General features: G+C 58.6%; 1 protein-coding gene and 1 long non-coding RNA gene across 9 annotated transcripts in view; one reads left to right on the forward strand and one right to left on the reverse strand.

The window, feature by feature from the left end:
* ANO1 (anoctamin 1) overlaps positions 1–21,036 on the forward strand; it is an 81,360-nt gene that overhangs the window by 5,979 nt on the left and 54,345 nt on the right. For 4 of the 8 annotated variants that reach the window (XM_077862759.1, XM_077862763.1, XM_077862760.1 and 1 more), the window contains exons 2-7: positions 1,946–2,278; positions 12,720–12,818; positions 13,615–13,766; positions 15,235–15,289; positions 18,401–18,452; positions 20,764–20,829. In XM_077862759.1, the coding sequence (XP_077718885.1) occupies positions 1,946–2,278; positions 12,720–12,818; positions 13,615–13,766; positions 15,235–15,289; positions 18,401–18,452; positions 20,764–20,829 (757 nt within the window). The remainder of the gene's footprint in view (positions 1–1,945; positions 2,279–12,719; positions 12,819–13,614; positions 13,767–15,234; positions 15,290–18,400; positions 18,453–20,763; positions 20,830–21,036) is intronic. The other 4 variants (XM_077862761.1, XM_077862766.1, XM_077862764.1 and 1 more) reach the window with 1 other exon arrangement.
* On the reverse strand, positions 13,770–18,733 carry LOC144292465 (uncharacterized). Its single transcript, XR_013359853.1, has 3 exons — positions 18,225–18,733; positions 15,104–17,010; positions 13,770–14,594 (listed from the first exon to the last, which is right to left on the reverse strand). It is a non-coding gene; the product is annotated as an uncharacterized LOC144292465 (long non-coding RNA).

The following is a 21,036-nucleotide window of genomic DNA, read 5'->3' on the forward strand; positions in this document are numbered from 1 at the left end:
CCCTGGGTATGCAGACCAGGCTCAGGGCTGGGCCCAGCCTCCTCCCGTGCTGGCACCCGCCTCACCTCACCTCCGTTTCCTCCCTGACAAGCTGAGAAGAACTGCTCTTTCCCACCTCTCCTGCATCATGACCTGCGAAAGGCGGGGGTCACTGTCCTGGGCTGGGCGGGGCCTCCTCTCCCCTTCCCGCACCCTGCCTGCGCAGGTGTGGTCCTGGCCCTCACACACCCGGGGTCTCTGGATGGACACCTGTCAGAGCAAGCCAACTGGGCGTCTACACTACGGGTCCCGTGAAGGCCGCCAGGGCGGCCCTGGATTCCGTGCTACTGCGGACGGGGGTTGATGCCAGATACTGGCCTTACCCGTCAGGCTGGGCATGTCCTGGGACCTCCCCAGGGAGACTGAGATCAGGGGCGTGACTCCCCACTCCCCGGCATGGGGTGAGGGGTCCAGACCCCACAGAAGGCCCTTCCAGAACACCCCTCTCCCTCCTTCCCTGTGTAGCTGCCACACTGCAGGCACCCCTCACTCCGATTCTTCCCCTCTCTCTCCCCCCGCCCCTGAGCCAGACATTGGGAAAGAAACCTGTTGACACGGGGCCCCCCACCCTCTAGATGACCTTGGTCCTAATGCAGATGGCCAATCCCAGGGTGAGGGACTCTTGCTGTTTCTCCTGACCATGTGCAGCCGCCCCAGGGCTCCAGGCCACCCTGGGGGGAGACCTTCTGGGCACAGCTCTGTCCTCCAGCCCCGGAGCTCGGGGGCCCTTCAGTCGCAGGCCGGCCTGGAGCTCCTTTGGGGAGGGCCTCACTCTGATGACGGTGCGTCTCTGGGGCTGAGAGCAGGAGCAGGCGGGAGCCAGATCAGGTGCAGGACATGAGGCTCGGCCCTGAAGCCCATCGGTGGTGTGGGGTTGCTCTTTAGGATTCTTCCAACATGATGTTATTTATTTTCTCTTATTTCTGAAGACCAGCTAGCTGATTAACCTCTCTGCCCTCGGTAACCAGCAAAATCCCACAGGAGTTCTAGAAATTCGGGTTACGCGTTAGCAGCAGCCATGCATGATTGCAGCTGCGCAGAGGTTCCAGTTTCTATTCTGCAGTGCCACATTTCTGTCTCATTGGCCCCCTGGAGCCCCTCAGGCAGATAAGGAAACTGGGGCCCTGCCCCCACCTCTCAGCCCACGCCCCATGGCACCCTCTGGGCATCAGCAGGTGGGAGCCCAGCTGCCCAAGGCAGTGGCCCTCTCTGCAGCCCAGCTCCGTCGGCCCCTCCCTCCGTGCCTACCCATCCCCCACCCTCACTCTGGTCCCTGGGACCACCTCTCAGGTAAACCATTGAACCCAAACACTCAACTCAGGATCTGCTTTTGGGGGAACCCAAACTAACACGCACCTAGCTAGTGGCAGAGCTGCTGGCGGGCACCAGGCCAGCTGAGGGCCGTCATGCGGTCATAGCTGCTTTGACATGAACTTGCTGTGCACGCTGGCCACCCGAGGTTGAGATTTGCAGGTGCAGAAACTGCGCTCGGCTCTGCACTGCCCACGACCCTGTGGAAGTGGGTAGGAGCACTTCTAGGAGGGCATGAGGGGGCCTTGCAGCTTTTCCCACTGTCTTTGCAAGCAGCCTGGTCCACCCCAGCAAGCCTGCTCTAGCTCTGCAGAACCAGGGGGCCTTCCAAGCACTGAGGGTCCACTTTGGCCTTCATGCGTGATTACAGCACGTGTCTCCTGCTCACGTGTCAGCTCCACAGAGACAGGGCCACTGCGTGCACAGTTGTCCCGGCCACAGGACAGTGCTCACTCGGGTGGGCATTGGGCACAGCTCTGCTGGGTGCAGGAGGGGTGGGCGGACGAAGCGGTCCAGTTTGGACCTGGCTCCCCCACCGTGCCCCTGGGCCCATCCCCAAGACCTGACAGCCGGTGATCTCTCTCTCTCACCCCAGTTGCTGAACTCACTGTCCGTGGACCCTGACGCCGAGTGCAAGCATGGCCTGTACTTCCGGGACGGCAGGCGCAAGGTGGACTACATCCTGGTGTACCACCCCAAGAGGCCCTCGGGCAGCAGGACCCTGGCCCGGAGGGTGCAGCATAGCGACGCCGCCCCGGCCGCCCGCGGCGCCCGGCAGGATCAGCCCCTGCCCGGCAAGGGGAGCGTGGGGGCGGTGGGCAGCCCCGAGCCCCCGATGGACTACCACGAGGACGACAAGCGTTTCCGCCGGGAGGAGTACGAGGGGAACCTCCTGGAGGCCGGCCTGGAGCTGGAGCGAGATGAAGACGTAACTATCCCGCTTCTTGTGGGCTCGTGGGGTGGGCGCGCCGGCCGGGCCCGTGCACTGTTTCCAGAAGGCGGTATGGGGAAGGGCCCTCTGGCTTTAGCTGGTACCCCGAGAAGTGCTGATGTAAAGGCTGCTCCTGTTAAGCTTGGGTACCAATCACTTGTTAAGGTTTGGGGTTTGGGGGAGCCCCAAACCAGCACCCCCCTGACCACACCTGCTCTTGGGGAGGGGCTGGCCTTCTCGGTGATGATCCTTGGGGTCTCTGCACTTCCTGCTCTGGTCAGTTCCTTTCCCGGGAAGATGTGCCCCTCCAGAGGGACGGAGGACCAAGGACTCCTCGGAGTCCTCCTAGGGGCTGACCTTGGTCTCCTTCTCCGGGCCTCAGTTCTTCAATCTGGCAAGTGGGGAGGTTGGTCTGGTTTGATCCCTAGGGGGACCTGGTGCTCTGAAATCCCTGGACTATCACTCACACTGTTCTGGAGCACCTGTCCCTGGCCAAACCAGAGAATCTTTTGAAGGAAAGTTTTCTGGGGAGAGTAAAAGGTTGGCTCCCCCAGAACTGAGTGCTGCACTGGTGGCAGGAGGCGGGGCAGCGCAGGAGAGGTACCTGGGCATCCGGGGGGACGAGGGTGCTTCTCTCAGCATCTCAGCAGGTTTGCTGCGTGCTTCCCTGCCAGCAACTAAGCCTCTGTGCACAGGGGCAGGGGCAAGCATTGCAGGACAGGGGAGTCCGCCACGCTGTCCCTGTACAGACTGAGAACCGGGGAGTCTCTGCACCATCGCAGGAGTGGCAGGAGGGGCCGGCAGGCTGCCTGGGGGAGCCATGAGCCAACTGCAGGCATTTAAAGTGAAAATTGACTTCAGTTTGCCGTTTCCTTAAATAATGAACACTTTGGTTCCCGCGATAACGATGCCTCTGTGGTGGTTTGACCAGCGAGCTCGTAGATGAAGGAGCTGATGGGAGCTCTTTCTCATGCCAAGTGGATAGTACTGACCCAAAAATGCCCAGTGGAGCCTCCTTCTCCCCAGAGCTAGCGGTGGAGGGATCTTGTGTTGCACACGGAGTGTTTCCCTGCGTGGCCTTCCCCTTCCAAGGCTGGGCTACCTGGCAGGTGTGGATTTCTGCCGCGGGAGTGGTTCCATTCCCATGAGAGTCTTGAGGGCGTGTGAGCTTCAAGGGTCAGGCCACAGAGATTCGGGCCTGGTGAGGTTGCAGTGTTTCTCCTGGGAGAGACAGAGGTACTGGTCCTTCAGCGTTTCCTGTGACCTGAGCCCGGGGCCTCTCAGTTCTCTGATTTCGAGCATCATTCCTCCCCACCAGCCCCCTGCTGTTTGTGCACACAGTGTGGCCACAGTGCAGACCCTGCCCGGTCACGGCAGCTCCTGGCTGGAGGAGTCAGGACAGGCAGCAGCGGGCCGCGTGCGGAGCTGGGCCTTTGGGCCCCGGTCTGCATGTACCTGGTCCCTTCCCAGGACCGAGTGCACTCTGTGCTCCCCTCGTCCTTTCCCCACGACAGCTTCAGAGCCTTCTGCTCAGAAGGAACCCCTCCCCCGCAAAGTCTGTAGCATCCACCAACCCTGGACAGATCCCAGAGCCTCTCTGCCTGTCATTCCCGAGACCCACTGGCTACTTGGGCCTCAGTTTCCCCATCTATAAAATGGAGATAACAGTAGTATTTCCATCACTGGATGATCTTTGAACAGAAGGCAAGGTGCTTAGCTCAGGTCTGGCATGCAGCAGATTCTCACGGGGCAGTATTAACGTCAAATCGTGTATTCCGGTTCCTGCAGAGGGGGAGAGAGAAGCTTTTCCAAGCCAACTGCTACATCACACGTACCTTTCTCGAAACTCCATATTCTCAATCATGACTTTGAAATAAAAAGCAAACATAGAGACCGTGGTTACTGTCACCAGAAAAAAGATTCAGTTTTCCCAATAAGTGACCCATGAATGTCATTGAGAGTTTGGCTCTGTAGCTAAAAGAGGCTTTTCCAGCAGTGGATTGGGGCCATTTTAAAAAGGAAAGTGGTACCATGCACAGTTCCCGTCTCCAAGGTGGCTGAAGCCAGGGCCATGCCGTCTGGCTGCTGGAGTCTCTCGAGTCATAAACTATATTTTACGAGGACCCCATAATCCCTGAGCTTTCGTCCAAGATGAACGAGGCCCAAGGCTGTTGGAAAAACCCTCCGTCCGCTGCATCCTGGTGCTCTCCCCCACCCTCCGCAAGACAGGCCACATCAGAACCTGTCTGGAGGCGGCCTCCGAGGTGTGCAAGGGCCGCTGCCAGCGTGATTAACAGCTAGTGGCTATCGTCTTTATTTTGGGGAGATGCCCTGGCTCGTGAATCATTCCCGAGGGCATGCTCCGATTACAAGGAGTGAAGGGTTTGCAGTTTTGGAAATAGAATAGCCCCCAGGAGAACCCAGTTGCATCATCTTACCCGATTTGAAGCAGAATTGGGGCTTGTGTGCACTTTCTGGGGAGAGAAGCCCATGCGTTCCATCAGATACTCAAACCCTGGATGAAGGTGAAGACTCTTGCTTGAGAGCAGATGTCTCTGCCTTGGCACTGTTGTCGCTTGAAATGTCACAGCACCCCCAGGTCATGATAACCAGAAATGCTCCCAGACATTGCCAAATGTCCCTGGGAGCCAATACGCTCCTGGTGGAGAAAGCCTGCTTCAGAGGCTGGCCAGGGAGGCAGGGGCAAAGAGGGGGAGACAACTGGGGGAGAACAGATAAACCATAAGGCCTCCTGGGTGGACGGGGGCCCCTCTTGAACTCTGCTGGCCCAGCCTTCTGCGGCCTTGACCAGGCAGTTGCCCGCAGGTCACAGGGGCACAGAGGTGACCTGCCTTTGCTCCTCAAGAGGCCAGCAGGTGTGTGGGGCTGCGCTGCTCCTGGGCAGAGCCAGCCACCAGCCCCATATAGACAGGGCTCCTCTGTGCTTGCCTTTCCCCCATGTCAGGAGGTTTATTGTTGTGAAGACATCCTGTGATGACATGTGGGAGACCCACCGGGCACTGGGCGCACAGTGGGCCGGCTCCTAGGGACACGTAGCAGGTAGTGCCCTGGGGCAGACGTAACGAGTGACAAGTCAGGAGCTTAAAGCAACTCAAACTGGGTCTCTCACAGTTCAGGAGACCAGAAGTCCAAAATCAAGGTGTTGGCAGGGCTGTGCTCCCTCTGACAGTTTCTAGACCAAAGTCCTTCCTATGTCTCTGTTTCTGGGGGCTTCAGGGGTCTCGGGGCTGTGGCCACGCCCCTCCAGCCTCTGTCTCCATGCAGGTGCCTTCCGTATGGACTTCTGTGTCTCCCCTCTTCTTGTGAGGACCCCAGATGTTGGACTCAGAGCCTGCCCTATTCCCGTGTGACCACGTCTTAACTTGGTTACACCTACAAAGTCCTATATCCAAATAAAGTCCCGTTCTGAGGTTGTGGGGTTAGGACATGGATGTCTCTTTAGGGGAACACCATTCCCCCCACCACAGCAGCTGAGAGTGCACCAGAGTGGTTCTCTCGGGGGCAGAGTGGCTCACGCCGGGGCCCCTGGAGATGCCAGCAGTGGTGCAAGTGGTGACTCGTGGTTGGGGGCAGATCGGCGCAGGTGGTCTGGACTGTGGGGTCCAGCCTTGGGCAGGCTGCTCCGCTGCAGGGCCCGGATATGCATAGGAAGCCACAGGGGGCAGTGGGGTCCTGCCAAAATGCAGGCTCTGACCTAGCAGGCCTGGGGTGGGCTCGACCCAACTTGGGTTCCAGGGGTGTGGTGGCTGCTGAGCCTGAACCATCCTTGGAGGGGTGAAGAACGTGCAGGCCCTTCTGCCCACGAGCCAGCAGAAGCGTCCACACAGATGGGCCCCCCAAGATCCACACAAGCCCTGATCAACTGTTTGGTACCCTAGAGGCAGTCCCAGACAGAGACCCCACCACTGGCTGTGCTGAACCAAGAGCCCACGGAACAGGGGAGACACACTCTCACTCATAATCCCCCGGTACAGGACATGTAGAGGCTGACGTGTGACCATGGGTCCCCCATCCCGCCTCCTCTCCCCTCCCCTTCCCAGGGACTGTGGGGTCAGAGGAACCCAATCTGAAAACTGCTTCCCAGTCTCCCTGAGGAGAGAGACGCTGGGGTGTCAAGACTGGCTCCGTGCCTCCATCCAGAGGGCAGCCCTGAACATCGATTTCATGCATGAGGGTCCCCGAGGGTCCCGTGTCCGAGACCCCAGGACAGCATAACAGGAAGTGGCAGGAAGGGTGGGGGCGTCTCTCCGACGCAGTGGAGTCAGCTTCCAGGCTTCCCATTAGAAGGAGGAGAACTTGTTTCCTTGCAACTGAAACCCATCAGCATTCTTCAAGTCTGGCCTCAAAGCCTGCTGGACATTATTTATGTGCGTGGGTCACTGCCGAGAAGGCCACACACCAGAATCCCGGCTGTGTGCTGGGGTGGCCCAGCCCACCCTGCCCCAGGGTTGAACTCGACCCTGGCTTTGTTGGGGCCGTGGACTCTGGAGCCCCATAAAGTCTGCATTCCTGCTGCTGCTCGGGGCTCACCTGGGCGGCCAGGTTGGCCAGCTGGCGTTTCTCTGCCTTCCTGCCCCGTAGCCGGGAGGTCCTTCTGTGGCAAGCGTTCCTAACTTTGTTAGTGTGGATGTTGCTTTTCAAAAGCCAGGGAGGAGGAGCAGCTGCTGTTCCAGACCTGGGTTCGGGGCTCGCAGCAGGGCTGTGAGGTCGGCCTCAGACCCCCTCAGCCACCTCCTAGCGGGACAGCCCAGGAATGAGTGGCTTCCCCTCTCTGGGCCTCAGTTTTCCCACCTGTGAAATGGGCGTGATGGTACGTCCCTCCTCCTGGAGTGCTGGGCAGATCTAGGAAAGTGACTGCCTCCCTGCCTGCAGCCGTCGGCTGCGCACAGGCTGCGGTTCCCAGCTTACCTCCTGCCGGACGGGAATCAGAAAGCACATTGAGCAGGGCAGGGTCCCCCAGTGTGTGAGACCCCCCGCACACCACCCTGACGCCACATGACCGTGGCCGATGGTGGGAAGGGGCGCCACAGTCATGAGGGGGAGAGGGAGGGAGCCAGGCTTCTTGCAGATTCCAGCAGGTGTCCAAGGTGGGTGTCTGAGATGGCTCTGAGGCTTGGCTAACCGGGGCGAGAGGCACAGCCCTCAGCACTGGGGGGACTGGGGACAGACCCCCCTCACTGCCATGGGGATTAGGTGTGGAGGTCCTCCACTTGAGAACCCTGAGATCCCCAATCCTGGCTTCTCCATGTGTCAGAACAGATGGCAGGTGGCCCTCAGGGGACCTGTTGGTTTGGAGGCAAATGCCCACCCCACGCTGCGTGGGCCCCCTGCCCCCTCCATGGGAGATGGTCCAGCCGTGACGCCCCCTGCCTAAGTGGGAAGAATGGTCCTGAGGCTCTGAGCAGTGGAGCAAGGAGACCAAGGCCACAGGACCCAGCAGGGGCGGGTACTGGCCCCTGACCCCAGGTCCTGCCTCGTGTTCTTTGCCCTGAACCACGTGCTGTGAGCCAGCCCCCACCCTGGGACTGAGTGCCCCCCCTGGGGCCCGGCCGTTCACAGCCTGGGATGTTAGGGATCCTCGTCTAGTCCTGAAGCTATTATTTCTCTGTTCATAATTTCATAATTACGCATTCACATCTTTGGTCTTAAAGGTTTTATGCCTCGTACATCTTCTCTTAAGGCTTGTCTTGGTTTTGTGGAAGCAGACTTTTAAAGTGAATTCTGGACATTCTTTTCAAAGCCACGTCTTTGGGACTCCTGGGTGGCTCAGTGGTTGAGCGTCTACCTTCGGCCCAGGGTGTGATCCTGGAGACCCGGGATCGAGTCCCACATTGGGCTCCCTGCAAGGAGCCTGCTTCTCTCTGCCTGTGTCTCTGCCTCTCTCTCTCCGTGTCTCTCATGAATAAATAAATAAAATCTTTTAAAAAAAAAAAAGCCATGTCTTTAAGCACCCCAAAGACCTTTGCATGGCCCGGGTGCCAGGGGGCCGGGGGGGCCGGTGGAAGGTCTGCCACTCAGGCTGCAGGTGTGATGTCCCGGGTCTCCTGGCCTGTGGTGTGTCTGAGCCGGCTCGTCCTGGCACCTCGGGGAACCCTGCTGGCTGGTTGTGAACCCTTCGGTGACTTGAAACAAGCCCCGGCAGACTGTGCCACGGAGGTCGGCAGATGCTCCAACCGCAGTTCAGGCCAGATTTGACCCTTCCCGGGGGGCCCGGGGCAGATCTTGCCAGCATCCGGGCTCCTGCCCTCAGAGGGGCGGAGGATCCTCAAACACACTCGTTGAGTTTTTAATTACGACAGTTTTTTATTTCTGGAAGTCCTGTTTGGTTCTTTTCCAGATTGGCTGTGTCATTTTTTTTTTTTTTTTAGTGGTTTCCTGTCCTTTGCGGGACCTTTCCGTCCTGACATTTATTTCTCTAAACAAGGTGAGCATGGCTGGTTGTGATCCGTGCCATCTGTCCAGAGTCCACAGGCTGGTGGGGGCCCTTTGTGCTGGTTTTCCCCCTGGTGGGCCTGGCCCTGCTGCCCTATTTGTTGTGGAGACCATGAGCCCTCCCATAGAGCAGCCCCGACATCCCCAGGTCAGGGTCCAGAGGGGGCCCCATGCCGTCCTCCTCATGACACCTGCCGGGGGTGGTGGGGTCCTTGTCAGAAGTTGAGGCCTGGTGATGTCAGGGGCGGGCCCCAAGCCCCTCCTGGGCTTCCCCTTCTGGACTGAGCTCAGGGAGGGTCCTTGTGTCCCTGTGACGCTCAGGACCTGGAGCCGGGCAGGGTCATTCACACGAGGCAGGGCTGCGGAGGCCCTCATGGTGGTACCACACCAGGGGACACCTGCTTCCCTCCATCAGGACATCGCAGTGACCGAGAGGTGCCCCGGGGCATGAGGCGGCCTGTGGGTCAGGTGGGCTCAGGGGACAGTGCTGCCAGGAGCTCTCTGGGGAGCCAGGGGCAACCAGAGATGGCTCGTGGGTGGTCCTCACCAAAGCCAACCTTGCAGCAATCCCCAGCCCATGCCTCAACCACCACAAGTGAGCCGTGGCCAGGTGGTGGAAGCACGTGGTCCAGCCTAGGGGTGGCCTCAGAAGGTCCAAGGCGGCCGTGGGAAGGCAGAGGGGAGCCCCAGGGGTGCTTAGCCACCATGAATCCCCTTTGGGGATGTTAGGGTTGTTTCGTTTGTGACTTTCTTCTTCCTTCTGAAATGAAAATGCCAGAAACAGTTCTGGTCAGGTCACAGATTTTATGAGTTGGGCTCAGAATGGAGGCTTGAACACACTCGGTTTGCCCCAGGAGAAGCTCCTGGCCAGGTGAGCATGGTGTCCATCTGGGGGGTGCCCGGGGGCCCTGCCCCTGCCCTTGCCCACACTCCCGCCTGTCACCCCATCGGGTCTGCGGCCTCCCAGGTGATTCCACGTCAGGAGGGTAGCAGTCGGCCAGACTCGCTGCTCTGGGTGCCTGGCTGGGGAAGGGGGGACCCGGCTGTCTCACGCTTTCTTCCCACTGGGGGCGGGCCACGGTCAGGCCGGGCACCACATTTGAGAACATCCCATGTGTGTGTTTTCCAAACTGGTCCCACGACCCCTTTCCCAAATCCCGCCAGATGTTTCCTGGGAGAGACCTCGTTGCTCACGTAAACAGAGGAGCGTGTTTTCCCAGGGAGGCCGGCCGCAGGCACCAGCTCCGTGACCACTGGCGAGAGAAATCTCCATGAGACTAGGAAGAATATATTTTGGGTCTTTGTGTGTGGGTGAGCAGTGCCCAGAAATAGACCCGGGTCTGTAACGGGGAGAGACGGGCTCTGCGGTCAGCGGTCATTTCTCCCTGCTCCGGGGCACCCCCTGAGATCGGCCTGGCGCCCGTGAGTCACCTGGGTGGGGCGCTGCTGCCTCTCAGATTGTGGTCCCTTCCAGGGCTTCCCCGAGCTGGGGAGGCGGCCTCAAGCTTGTTGGCCAAGGGTGTTCATGCACATAAGCCTGCATGGCCTCAACTGCCCAGTGGCCAAGGAGAGGTGATCTGGAGCGGGAGCCACACAGCCCTTCTTTGCACTGACACCTCCTGCCAGCTGGGGGGCTGGGCAGGGATGCTAAGAGCACCAAGGCCTCCCCTGAGTATGAAGCAAGTCTTAACACTGCAGAGAACTCCAAGTGAGGAAATGGGCTCAGAGAGGTTGAATCACTTGCCAGAGATACACAGGGGTGGGGTGCAATGCTGACTCAGGCCACTCGATCTCAAGGCCTTATCTTGGTGCCTCCTGGACATGCCCCTGGAGGGCAGCAGGAGATCTGGGCTCCCCTCCCTACAACTCCCAGGCTGGGTCCTCCAGCTCTTGCTGGCATATGTCCGTTCACGGGTCTGTGTGCTATGGGCCCAGCCTGGGCCATGCCAGGACTCCAGGCTCCCTGCAGGCTGCCCCGCGCTGGCACACCTCTGAGCCCTCACCCATCGGGTCTCTGTGCTGAGTGCCCTGGTCCTGGTGTGTTCCTCTGAGGCGGCCTCAGGCCCCAGCTCCTGGGCCCATGCTTCTTGGAAGCTCTCTCACCATATAGACAGGTTCACTGTGCAAAGCCCTACAGGGCTCTGGGCTGCAGATTCATGGCAAGCATGGCGGCAAAGCTGTGTCCACCTGGCATCTGCAAACATGACCTTATTTGGAAGACCCACATCAAGGATATCTGGGTGAGATCACCTGGGATTTAAGGTGAGCCTTCAATCCAGTGATAGGCGGCCTTAGAAGAGAAAGGAGACAGAGATTTGAAACAGAGACCCACAGGGGAGAGGCCATGTGGTGGCAGAGGTGTGTGAGGTGCGTGGCCACAGCCCAGGGACCTCCTGGAGCCTCCAGCAGCTGGATGAGCCCGGAAGGACCCTCCCTCTTGAGCCTCCAGAGGGAGTGTGACCTAAGGACACCTTGATTTAGGACTCCCAGCCCCAGACCATGAGACAGCGAATCTGCATCATTTTAAGCCATGTACTGTGTGGTCACTTGTTACAGCTGAACTAGGACACGGAGCCAGGATGCTGATGTTGCATGTGCCTCGTATTACCTCAGTACTGCTCTTCGCTCCATCCAGGGAATCTCCTAAACATGAAATTTGGCTGGGGGCGGGGGGCATGCAGAGAAGAGTAGAGGGTCATTGGGGCGTTGTGCATTGTTGCGCTTGAACGCGGGCCCCACACCTGCCAGTGCAAGCTGCTGGCCCGCGCCGCCCCAACTTTGTGCAGGAGTAATTGAACACCGAGGGCACCTGTGCAAGTGTGACTTGATGTGCCCATATGTCCTGAAACGGTTACCCGGATGAGGTCACGAATGCGGCCACCAGGCCTGAGTCAGCTTTTCTGTTGTTGCTGATATATCAGAAATATCTATATCTGTGAAATTGGTCTTTTTAAACAGATGTATAAGGTTCCACCTATAAGGGATGCCGCATGGTCTTTGTCGTTCTATGTCTGGCTTATTTCGTGTGGCAGAAGCCCCAGGTCCACCACGTTGCGGCTTTTCGTCCTTTAGCGCAGCTGGGTGCTCCTCCATCGTGTGCACACACCACGTCTTTATCCGTCCTTCCGTCAATGGACGCGGGCTGTTGCTGTCTTGGTGGGTGCGAGTGGCATTGCATGAACAGTGGACACACATGTCTCTCCAGGGTCCAGACTTCCTGTGGATACAGACCCAGGGCTGGGAATGCTGTGTCATGACACTGCTTTTAATTCTGGGGAGAACTTGGGCTGTGACTCAATCTCCCCAAGGCCTGTGAGCCCGTTGGTGAAGCCAGGGCACAGCCACTGGCTGTGAAAGGCCGTGGCATCCATACTGATGAAGCCCGTGGCCACGCAGCTTGCAGCCAACCAGTGCCCAGCAGCCCCAAGCCGTTTGTCACTGTCATCCAACACACTGGCCCAGGGGGAAGCACCTCATCCAAGCTCTCAGCTGTTCAGGGGGTGTCAGGCTTGAACAGGCCCACCCCTGAGCCCCTACGCTGGGGCTGCCCACTCATGTGAGTATGAAGACAGTGCCGACATCAGGGCCCCAGGGATCAGCCGGGTGCAGGTGCAGGTGCAGGTGCAGGTGTGGTCTGACCCCACAGAGGGAATGTCCAGAGGGAGTTGCCTCCCTTCTTCCTCTCTGCTAAGGGACGGGGGGCACCCACCTGCAGCCAGGAGTCAAAGGGACCTTTCTCTACTGTGAAAGGTCCTCTTTTTTTGGCCGAGCTGCTCGCAGTCCCTGAAAATTCCCCAGGCATCTTAGATTATGGGACCCCATCCAGGCCCTTCCGGCTCCACACCCCCTCTGGGTGGTGCCGGGAGGAGTGAGTGAGGGGCTGCTGATAGCAGCCACGCAGAGCCGCAGCCCCGTAAACCTCAGGTGTGCGATGGTTTCCAACCCGGAGCTTCCCACGCTGATCGAAGACTTCTCTCCTTTCTAGACTAAAATTCACGGGGTCGGATTTGTAAAGATCCACGCGCCCTGGAACGTGCTATGCAGAGAGGCCGAGTTCTTGAAACTGAAGATGCCCACGAAGAAGGTGGGTGCTGATGTTTGTACTCCGAGGCCTGTGTTGGCGCCGGTGCTGGGTGGGAGAAGGTTGCCGGGAGGGGCTCGGTGGTGAGAGGCCAAGTGAGTGTCCGTGCCACCCCCGGGGAGGGCAGCGGGCTCCCGGGTCTTGATTACGGAGGATACGGCGCAGCCCTGGGAGGGTCTTCGGAGACCCCAGACCAAACCCAGCAAGAGACGGCACAGAGAGAGCAGTTGGGAGCCTGTTGCAAATACCCACTTAGACTTCCCGCCCCTGCTTTTCCTACTTGTGGTGTCTTGGCTAATTCATCAGACTCCTTCTAATTACATTTCCTAGCTTGCTGGGCTTTTGCTTTTTAATCTCTGCACATTTCCGGCTGAGAAGCAATCTAACAGTATGTTCCTGGAGTTTAGTGAGGCGTCGGGATTTTATTTCGTGCTCGGAAAGGAAAGCAGGGGGCAGGGGGAGCTATTCTGGGGGCAGATCGGCCCCTGGCTCCTGAAATCCGCTGAGACCCTGTGGGTTACCTCTTGAAACAAAGCAAAGTTCAGAGGCAGGTTTTCTGGAATGTGTTGCAATTGTACTTTGGTGGGGTCTCTCTTCAAACTTGGAGTTTGCAGGGTTTATCTGGAAACCGAGTGTGGCGGGGGTGGGGGGGGCGAGGCACTCGGCCCCATCCTAGAGCTCGGTTCCCAGGACATGCATCGCGGTGGGGTGGGACAGTCCTGGGACCTTCTGAGAATAGATTCCAAGGGTCACAGCTCAGCAGATGACGCGGGCTCCCCCCTCCCGATCTGGTCTGCAGCTCTACCACATTAACGAGACCCGTGGCCTCCTGAAAAAGATCAACTCGGTGCTCCAGAAAATCACGGACCCCATCCAGCCCAAGGTGGCAGAGCACAGACCCCAGACCACAAAGAGACTCTCCTACCCCTTCTCCCGGGAGAAGCAGCACTTGTAAGTGAGGACACCCCGCCCCTAACCCCACCCGTTTGCCCGTTCCCCAAGGCCCTGATGGGCAGACCCCACAGCCTGGTACATGACACGAGAGATACAAGCTGTAGGGCAGTCCCCTAAGGCCAGAGAAGTGGGGAGTTTCCGCCCCTGCAGCACATTCTCAGAAGAGCTTTGGTTCTTGAGCACAGAAAAGGTTCAAGAATGATTTCCAAAATGACCATTAATTAAGGAATTAAGGGACCAAGAGTCCTGTTCTGCTGAGGGACACTTAGGAACACTGCACAGGCCTGGGTGAGGGTGTGCACATGCCTTGGCTTACAGCCCCACAGCAGTGACCTGGGCATCTCCTCCCTTATGCCCGGCGCCGCCCCTCTGGGGCTGTGTTCCAGTGAGAGGGTCTGGTTAACCTGCCACCTGAAGCCTGCCCAGCTCTGCGAGGCAGGAACTAAAGAGCAGCCCCAGCTGGAGTCCTGAGGCCCCAGGGACTCGCAGCCAGCATGGTTGCCTGGCAGTTCTGTACCTGTTCTGGAACCTTCCCTCCTGCCCTGCTCCCAGGGGACAGTGGGGCAGAGCCCTCTGGGCCCGTGGTGGCCTCACTGGACAGATCCGGAGTGTGGGCAGTGGTGGGAACAGAGAGGGCTTGGGCTCTGGGGCCCAGAGGGACATTGATGACAAGCAGGGGGAGAGGGGGGGTCTCCAGGATGCCACTGGTCTCACGGGACATGGAGAACGGTTTCTCAGCTCAGCACTGGGGCTTCTGCTCTGGCAAACATATTAGTCACAGGGCAGGGGCCATGTACTGCACTCCACTGCGATTTCTTGATCCTCCTGGGGATTAGAAATAAGACATTTTTACAAAGCAGCCCCTAGCCCGGCTCCTTACACCAGCCCCAGGATGGGGGTGCCCTCCTTCTAGGACCTCCCAGCACCCCGGCCTGCCTTGGCTCTGCCCTGGCTGACTCCCTGGGCACCCCTTTGCCAGGCCTGGCTTGCCTCCAGGCCCATGGGTTGGAGCCCCCTCCCCGGCTGTACCCCAAGTGCCTTGGGGAGTGGTAGCACTCCCGGAGGGATCCCTCTGCCCTCAGGAAGCCTTAGGAAACCTCTGCGGGAGCCAAGACCTCAGGACCGGTTGTGAAGTATAGGGACACTGTCTTCAGTATTGGCAGTGTCTGATGGGAGGGGCGGCATGGTCCCCACCCCCGGCAGCGTTGAAGAAGAGACCCAGGGCATCATCAGAGGAAAGCCCATGCTTGGGAGGGAGGCGTGGGTGTCCAAGCCTCCCGGAGGGGCCAGGGGAATGACACGGACCGCTGCAGATGCCCAGGGTCAGGGCACACCTGGTCTTTACAGGGAGTTTGCCCAATTTCACAGTCACGGCTCATGGGCACAGCATGCTTTCCCAGGGCCTTGGAGACCAGGAGGGCCGACTCCGATGAACTGTGTCTTTTCCTTCCCAATTTTTCAACAGATTTGACCTGTCTGACAAGGATTCCTTTTTCGACAGCAAAACCCGGAGCACGATAGTGAGTATTGCTCGTGGGAGTCGCTGGCTCCCCAGCAAGGTGGCCCCGGGGAGAAGCGGATGATAATTTCATTTCAGCAGAACTCCTCCAGGTGGAAGCGGGCTCTAATTGCCTGTGACAGCAATAATGAGAATAATAGAACAGAGAGGCTGCGGGAGCCCAGGGGGAGCCCCCACCCCTCCGCCCCGCGTGGGAGGAGGAGAGCCAGGTGGAGCAGCAGAAAGGGGGCAGAGGGACTCCAGACCCCTCAGTGCCTGTACCCCAGCCCCCCTGCCCTGGCCCTTCACCGAGTTACCGGGGCCCCGGACCCAGCGCTTCCAAGCGGGCAGGCCTGGCAGGAGTGATGGGGCGGTGCAGGCAAAGCTGCGTGGTTGGGGTAGGCTGCCAGGCCTGTGCCAGAGGAGCAAATTCAAGTCTGAAACCTGCCCAGGCCACCCTGCCCCCTTCAAGGTATTGGTTCAGTGTGTCTCCTTCGGCCGCCAACTTGTCCACCAGCCAGGCTGGACCACGCACGGCTCAGGACCCAACATTTATCTGCACAAGAAATTAACCTCGCAGCAGACAGCCTGCTGCTCTGTCTCCCTCCCTCCCCTCCTAGAAAGCCCAGCCTGGAGGGGAGAGATGCAGGGTGGGGTGGGGGGAAGCCACCTGACTTTGAGCAGGTAACTGCCCCTCACGGCCACATCCCCAGGCTGGCAGGAGGCCAGATGCGGGGACGGTGGTACAGGTCGCATTGGTGAGGGGCCTTGGGCCGCTGCCAGTGGGAAGGCAGATCCGGGTCCCACCTGCCTGCCCTCTGACCGCTCCCAGCCTCGTGACCTCAGGAGGCACCGAGCCTGCACCAGAACAAGAATGGCTCTGGCTTCCTGCTCAGCGGGCAGTGGTGCCTGTCCACACAGGGTGACCTGGACACAGCACCATGATTTATATTAACCGTGTTACTGACTGATCTTAGCAATTGCATCTCATTATAGTAAATGAGAAGGAACTCGTGTGTGTGCAAACATTGGCCAGCTGGTGTAGCTCGGGGCTGACAGGTGTCCGTGAGGGGGAACACCTCGGACATCGGCCACTTGGGAGAACCAGCCAGTCTTACTTTTTCTTCATCGTTAGGAAATAGAGAATTGGAGGAATGGCCAGCTAAGGAAACCGAGTCACGTGTCGGTTTCAACATGCAGGTGTGCCCCAGCCTTTTACGATGTCCGGGGCTGCCACCGTGCTCCCTAGAAGCACAGGGCAGAGTGCAAAGTCACGAATTCGCTCTTGCTGTTGGGGCTGGGGGGCATATGTGAATGGGAAGCTCTAGACCCCATCTCGTTGGGAATCTGCCAAAAGAATAGAGTTCAGTCTGTGACCCCAAGTCACAGAAAGGGGCTCTGTCTATAGGTACTAACTGAACAATCTGCTTTACCTCTGGGATGTGGGGCGCTCTCTCCCAAAGACCTCGAAGGCCAGTTTGTAAAGTGCCGCTGCTCCAGAGACACTGGCAGCTCAGAACTTGGCCCTTGGTTAGCCAGGCCCCATGGTCTTTGAGATCTGATAGTATCTGGTGTTGGGGAGACATCATCCTAGGCGAAGGTGTGGAGATGGACAGCCCTTCCTGCCTCCTTCCCCCTGCTCCTGGCATCAGGGTCACCCAGTGTGCAGGGGGGTAGGAGTCAGGATCAGCGGGAAGGGCTGGATGTGCTGGTCTTGGGACTCAGATCTTCAGCCTGTGGAGACTAGGGAGCCATAGAAGGTTGCAGGGCAAGGTTTATGATGTGGTCAGATCTGTTCTAAAAAGATCATGGCCGGGTGTTTGGATGACAGACACTGAGGGGGCACTTGACGGGATGAGCACTGGGTGTTATACTATATGTTGGCAAATCTAACTCCAATAAAAAATATACAAAAAAATAATAATAAATAAAAATTTAAAAAAGACCATGGCCAGTGGCCAGCTGCGGGATGGCAGGTGCAGGCAGATGTGGGCTTGCAGGTGGCCATGAATGGGGCCGTCACCACAGCTGAGTGGGAGGCTGTATTTATAGATGGTTCAGCAAGGTCAGGATGGGGCCAGCAGTTAAATTCGGCGGTAAGGGGGACAGGGCCAGCTGACTGAGTGGTTCGTTCGTGCAATTATTGGCAGTTATTGAGCACCTACTGTGGGTGGGAGGGAGGTGGCATGTTTAGGGCAGGTGGAAGGGAGCACTCCAGGACACGAGCAGAGCAAGAAGGCAGAGCCGTGGCCCTCGCAGCCACTTAGATCTCAGGGACCACATGCTTCTGGCAGAAGGGAGAGCACAGGTGAAGGCCCCGGGCCTCGGGGGAGGGTTTGTGAGTGAGAGGACAGCCGGAGGCCGAGTCCCTGGGCGAGGGCCGGGACAGATGGGGGTGTGCAGGAGGAGGTTCAGGACCTGGGGGCCACTGGCAGCCTGTGGGGGAGCCCTGGGCTTGGAGGAAGGATGGCTGCTTTCACTGTCACGTCTGTGGCAGAGGACCAGTCATGTTCACCCCATTTTGCAAGCGGGGACACTAAGGCACAGGGTGGTAAGGTAGTTTGCCCAGGACCACACACCTGTGTGTGGTGCAGCCAGGGCCAGAGGCAAGCAGACGCCCAGGCCTGGGCCCCTGAGGCCACCAAGTGAGATGTTTTGTTAGTAAAGGGGGCACGGGGCTGGGATGGTATGCAACCTTTCGGGGGGTCTGTCATCTCCTGACGCAGGGTAGGATGAATTCCCAAGACCCGCCCCCACCTCGGGCTCCCAGAACATCCAGGGCTACACCCGGGAGGGATCCCATTGGTGGGGTCCCCGTGGCTCTGAACCCCAACTCCCTTCCCAGCCAAAAGGGAGAGTGGCCTGTCCCACAGGGCGTAGGGGACAGCGCTCAACCCTGAACAGCACAACGTGCACTGTGCCTCCTGGAGGGACGTGAAAAATGCAGAACAGCACACCCTTGGCGCTGGTGATGCGCATCCTTAGGAAGGCTTGCCATCTGTCCTTAGAGAAAAGTGGGTGGCTGTCGCTGGTAAAGCTCGACCACGTCACTTCTTGTCCGTCCTGTGACCGCTTCTGCGTGCCAGTGCTGTGTCAAGTAACTGTCCGCCCCTCCTCCTTGTCTCTGCAACAGGTCTACGAGATCCTGAAAAGAACAACGTGTACCAAGGCCAAATACAGCATGGGTGAGGACATTGCTGGGGCCTGAGCTCAGCACTCCCCTCCCAGCCCTAATCTTGCCTCCAATCATCTCCGTGGGAGGCGGGGAGCTGTTTTGGGGGGGTTTTAGAAGGTTTTGATTTAAGCCGGTGTAAGCGTTTCAGACAGGAGAGCTATTCCAGGAGCACAGGGCTGGTTTATGGCCTGGTGCTCTAGGCACCAGGATGCCCTTCCCTCCGGCCCGTGGCCTTCATGGCGGTGTACGGAGCCTCTCCCTGCAGAGGTGGTAAATCCTGGCTGCTGGAAGCTGTAGGGGTGACCAAGGTGCCGTCACCCTCTGTTGACCTTCACAGCCCAGGGGCGAACATAATTGGGGTTCCAGGGGGGGTGATGGCCCAAAGCAGCACCCCATGGCTGGAAGCAGCCAGACATGCACCCAGCGTGGAGAGGAAGGCACCCCACCTGGGACCCACACGGCTCCAACCTGGGCCTTGCTGAAAGGCACGTCCTCGACATACATCCCGATTCTAGAACCTACCACGAAACCATCCCAGCTGGGCACCTTGCGTACCGTACGGCTTATAGTTCACCCCAAGCCACAGATGCAGAATTGTCCAGACCCAAGTGTATAGAGTCGAACCCCCACCCCCACCCCAGCATGGGTCCCTCACCCACAGCTGCAGGCTGAGGTCACCAAAACCAGACACTTCAGAGCAAAGGAATGCCTCTGGCCAGCATTCCTCCTTCTTCTTCAGCCCTTGTCCACCCCGCTGAGAGCTGTACGTCACACACGCCCTCCAGGGGCACAGGGCTGCGCTGGTAGGCGCAGGGTCTCTGCATCCAGGACAGAGAATCCTTGCACACTTGGCTCCCTGAAGAGGAAGGGATGCCGGGAAGTAAGCAGAGAATCGCATGGGGACAGGGGGGCAGGGGTGAGCTGCAGGCCCGGCCCAGGACACAGGAGGAGAGGAGGGACCCTAGGGTCAGGTGGGCTGCGTGTGCTGTGGCCAGGATGGCCAGTCACAGGGCCGCCTTCTCTGAGCCCATGTCCTAGGTCAATGGAATGGGGGTCCTGTCCAGGGGTCGAGAGGAGCCCAGGAAAACTGTCTACTGTAGGCCTGCCCACAGACGGAGCGAGAGCCTCTAGAGTGGCCAGGTCACCAGAGGTGGGAGGAAGTATGGCTCCCGTACGGCACAGTGTCCCAGACCTTAATGTGCCTACGAGGCCCCTGTAGGGTCCCTTCCAGGGCAAACCTGCATGGCTGCCGAGGAGGTCTGCCAAGAGCCCAGGGCCGGCCCCAGGGGCAGCCATCTGTGAGTGGCCCCACCAGCCTGTCCCTGGCAGACCTGCTGACAGAGTGGATAGACCAAGGGCCCTCATCTGCACCCCATTTCACTCGGTGCCTTGTCTGAAAGCCCTCCTGACCTCCAAACTCAGTTGTTCAACTTGAGCAAGTACTGATGTCTGTCACCGTCGGGGGATCTATATTCTGGAGGAGGAAAGAGATAATCATCAGAAAAGCCAGAATGTCATCTTGTGGGGGCTGGGAGGGCTGGGAGGATTTAGAAACAATGATCAGAAAAGTCCTTTCTGATGAGATGACACGTGAGCAGAGGTCTGAAGAAAATGAGGGGTCCAGACAGAGGGAGCCACCTGTGCAAAGGCCCTGTGGCCATGCCATGCTGAGAGAGCCAATGAAGCTGAATCAAACCCATGTCCACTATTATTACAGATTAATTTTCACGCATGTGGGTTTTCGCTGTGTGCTTCCACTTCTCTCTGGTTTGAATTTCTAAGCATCCCTGGGGTTCCCTGATCATTCCAGATCACTAACAGAGGAGATGGTCTATTTTTAAATGGATTTCAGGAAGACACTTTCCCACCGTTTCCCAGTGGAGTAGTAAAGGACCAGCCGGCTAGGCCACTGAAAAAGCCGACCCACTTATCACCTACAAAGCCCCCCTGGCCATGCCGAGGGTTCTGTGACCAGCAAAAGACTTCTGGAGACTCTCGAGCAGCACTGCCCACCCGCCCCCGGGTGTGAGCAAGATCAGATTTCCCAGGAGCCCCCCGCCCCTCTCTGCCTTTCCCTCCGCAGCACCATCTTCTGGGGCCGGGCACTGAAGGCACACCTGCGGGCTGCGGAGGTGCAGGTGTGGTGACTTGTGTAAGGCGCCCAGCGCAGGGCCCCGGGCCGCCGTCGAGGCCTGGCCCCCGCCCCACTGCCCCACCGCCCCCAGGTGTGCGGACCGCCGCAAGCGAACGCTTTCTCCCCCAAATGCAGTTTTGGTCCTTTCAGTCGTTTTCATGTAACTAATAGCCCGATGTACAAACAGGGCAAGGAGAGGGAAGAAAGAAGGACTCTGCCCTTTTAAGTAAAAGGCGAAAATGTAGTAAATACGGTAAGTGCCTCCGCCCCCCTGTGGGGCCCGCAGGCCTCCCCTTCGGCTTTCCCAATCAACCTCAAATCTAATTCCAAATTGTATGTGTGTTTTCCAACACCATCAATTTTCCCATCCGTATTTTTCTCGTGATTCAGCTTTTCTAACCACTTAAAATCCACCTTTCTCATCTGTAGGCTTGCCCTCCAGCAGGTGTGGGTAGTTGGT

Source organism: Canis aureus, chromosome 21 (assembly GCF_053574225.1).
Source record: "Canis aureus isolate CA01 chromosome 21, VMU_Caureus_v.1.0, whole genome shotgun sequence".
NCBI lineage: Eukaryota > Metazoa > Chordata > Mammalia > Carnivora > Canidae > Canis > Canis aureus.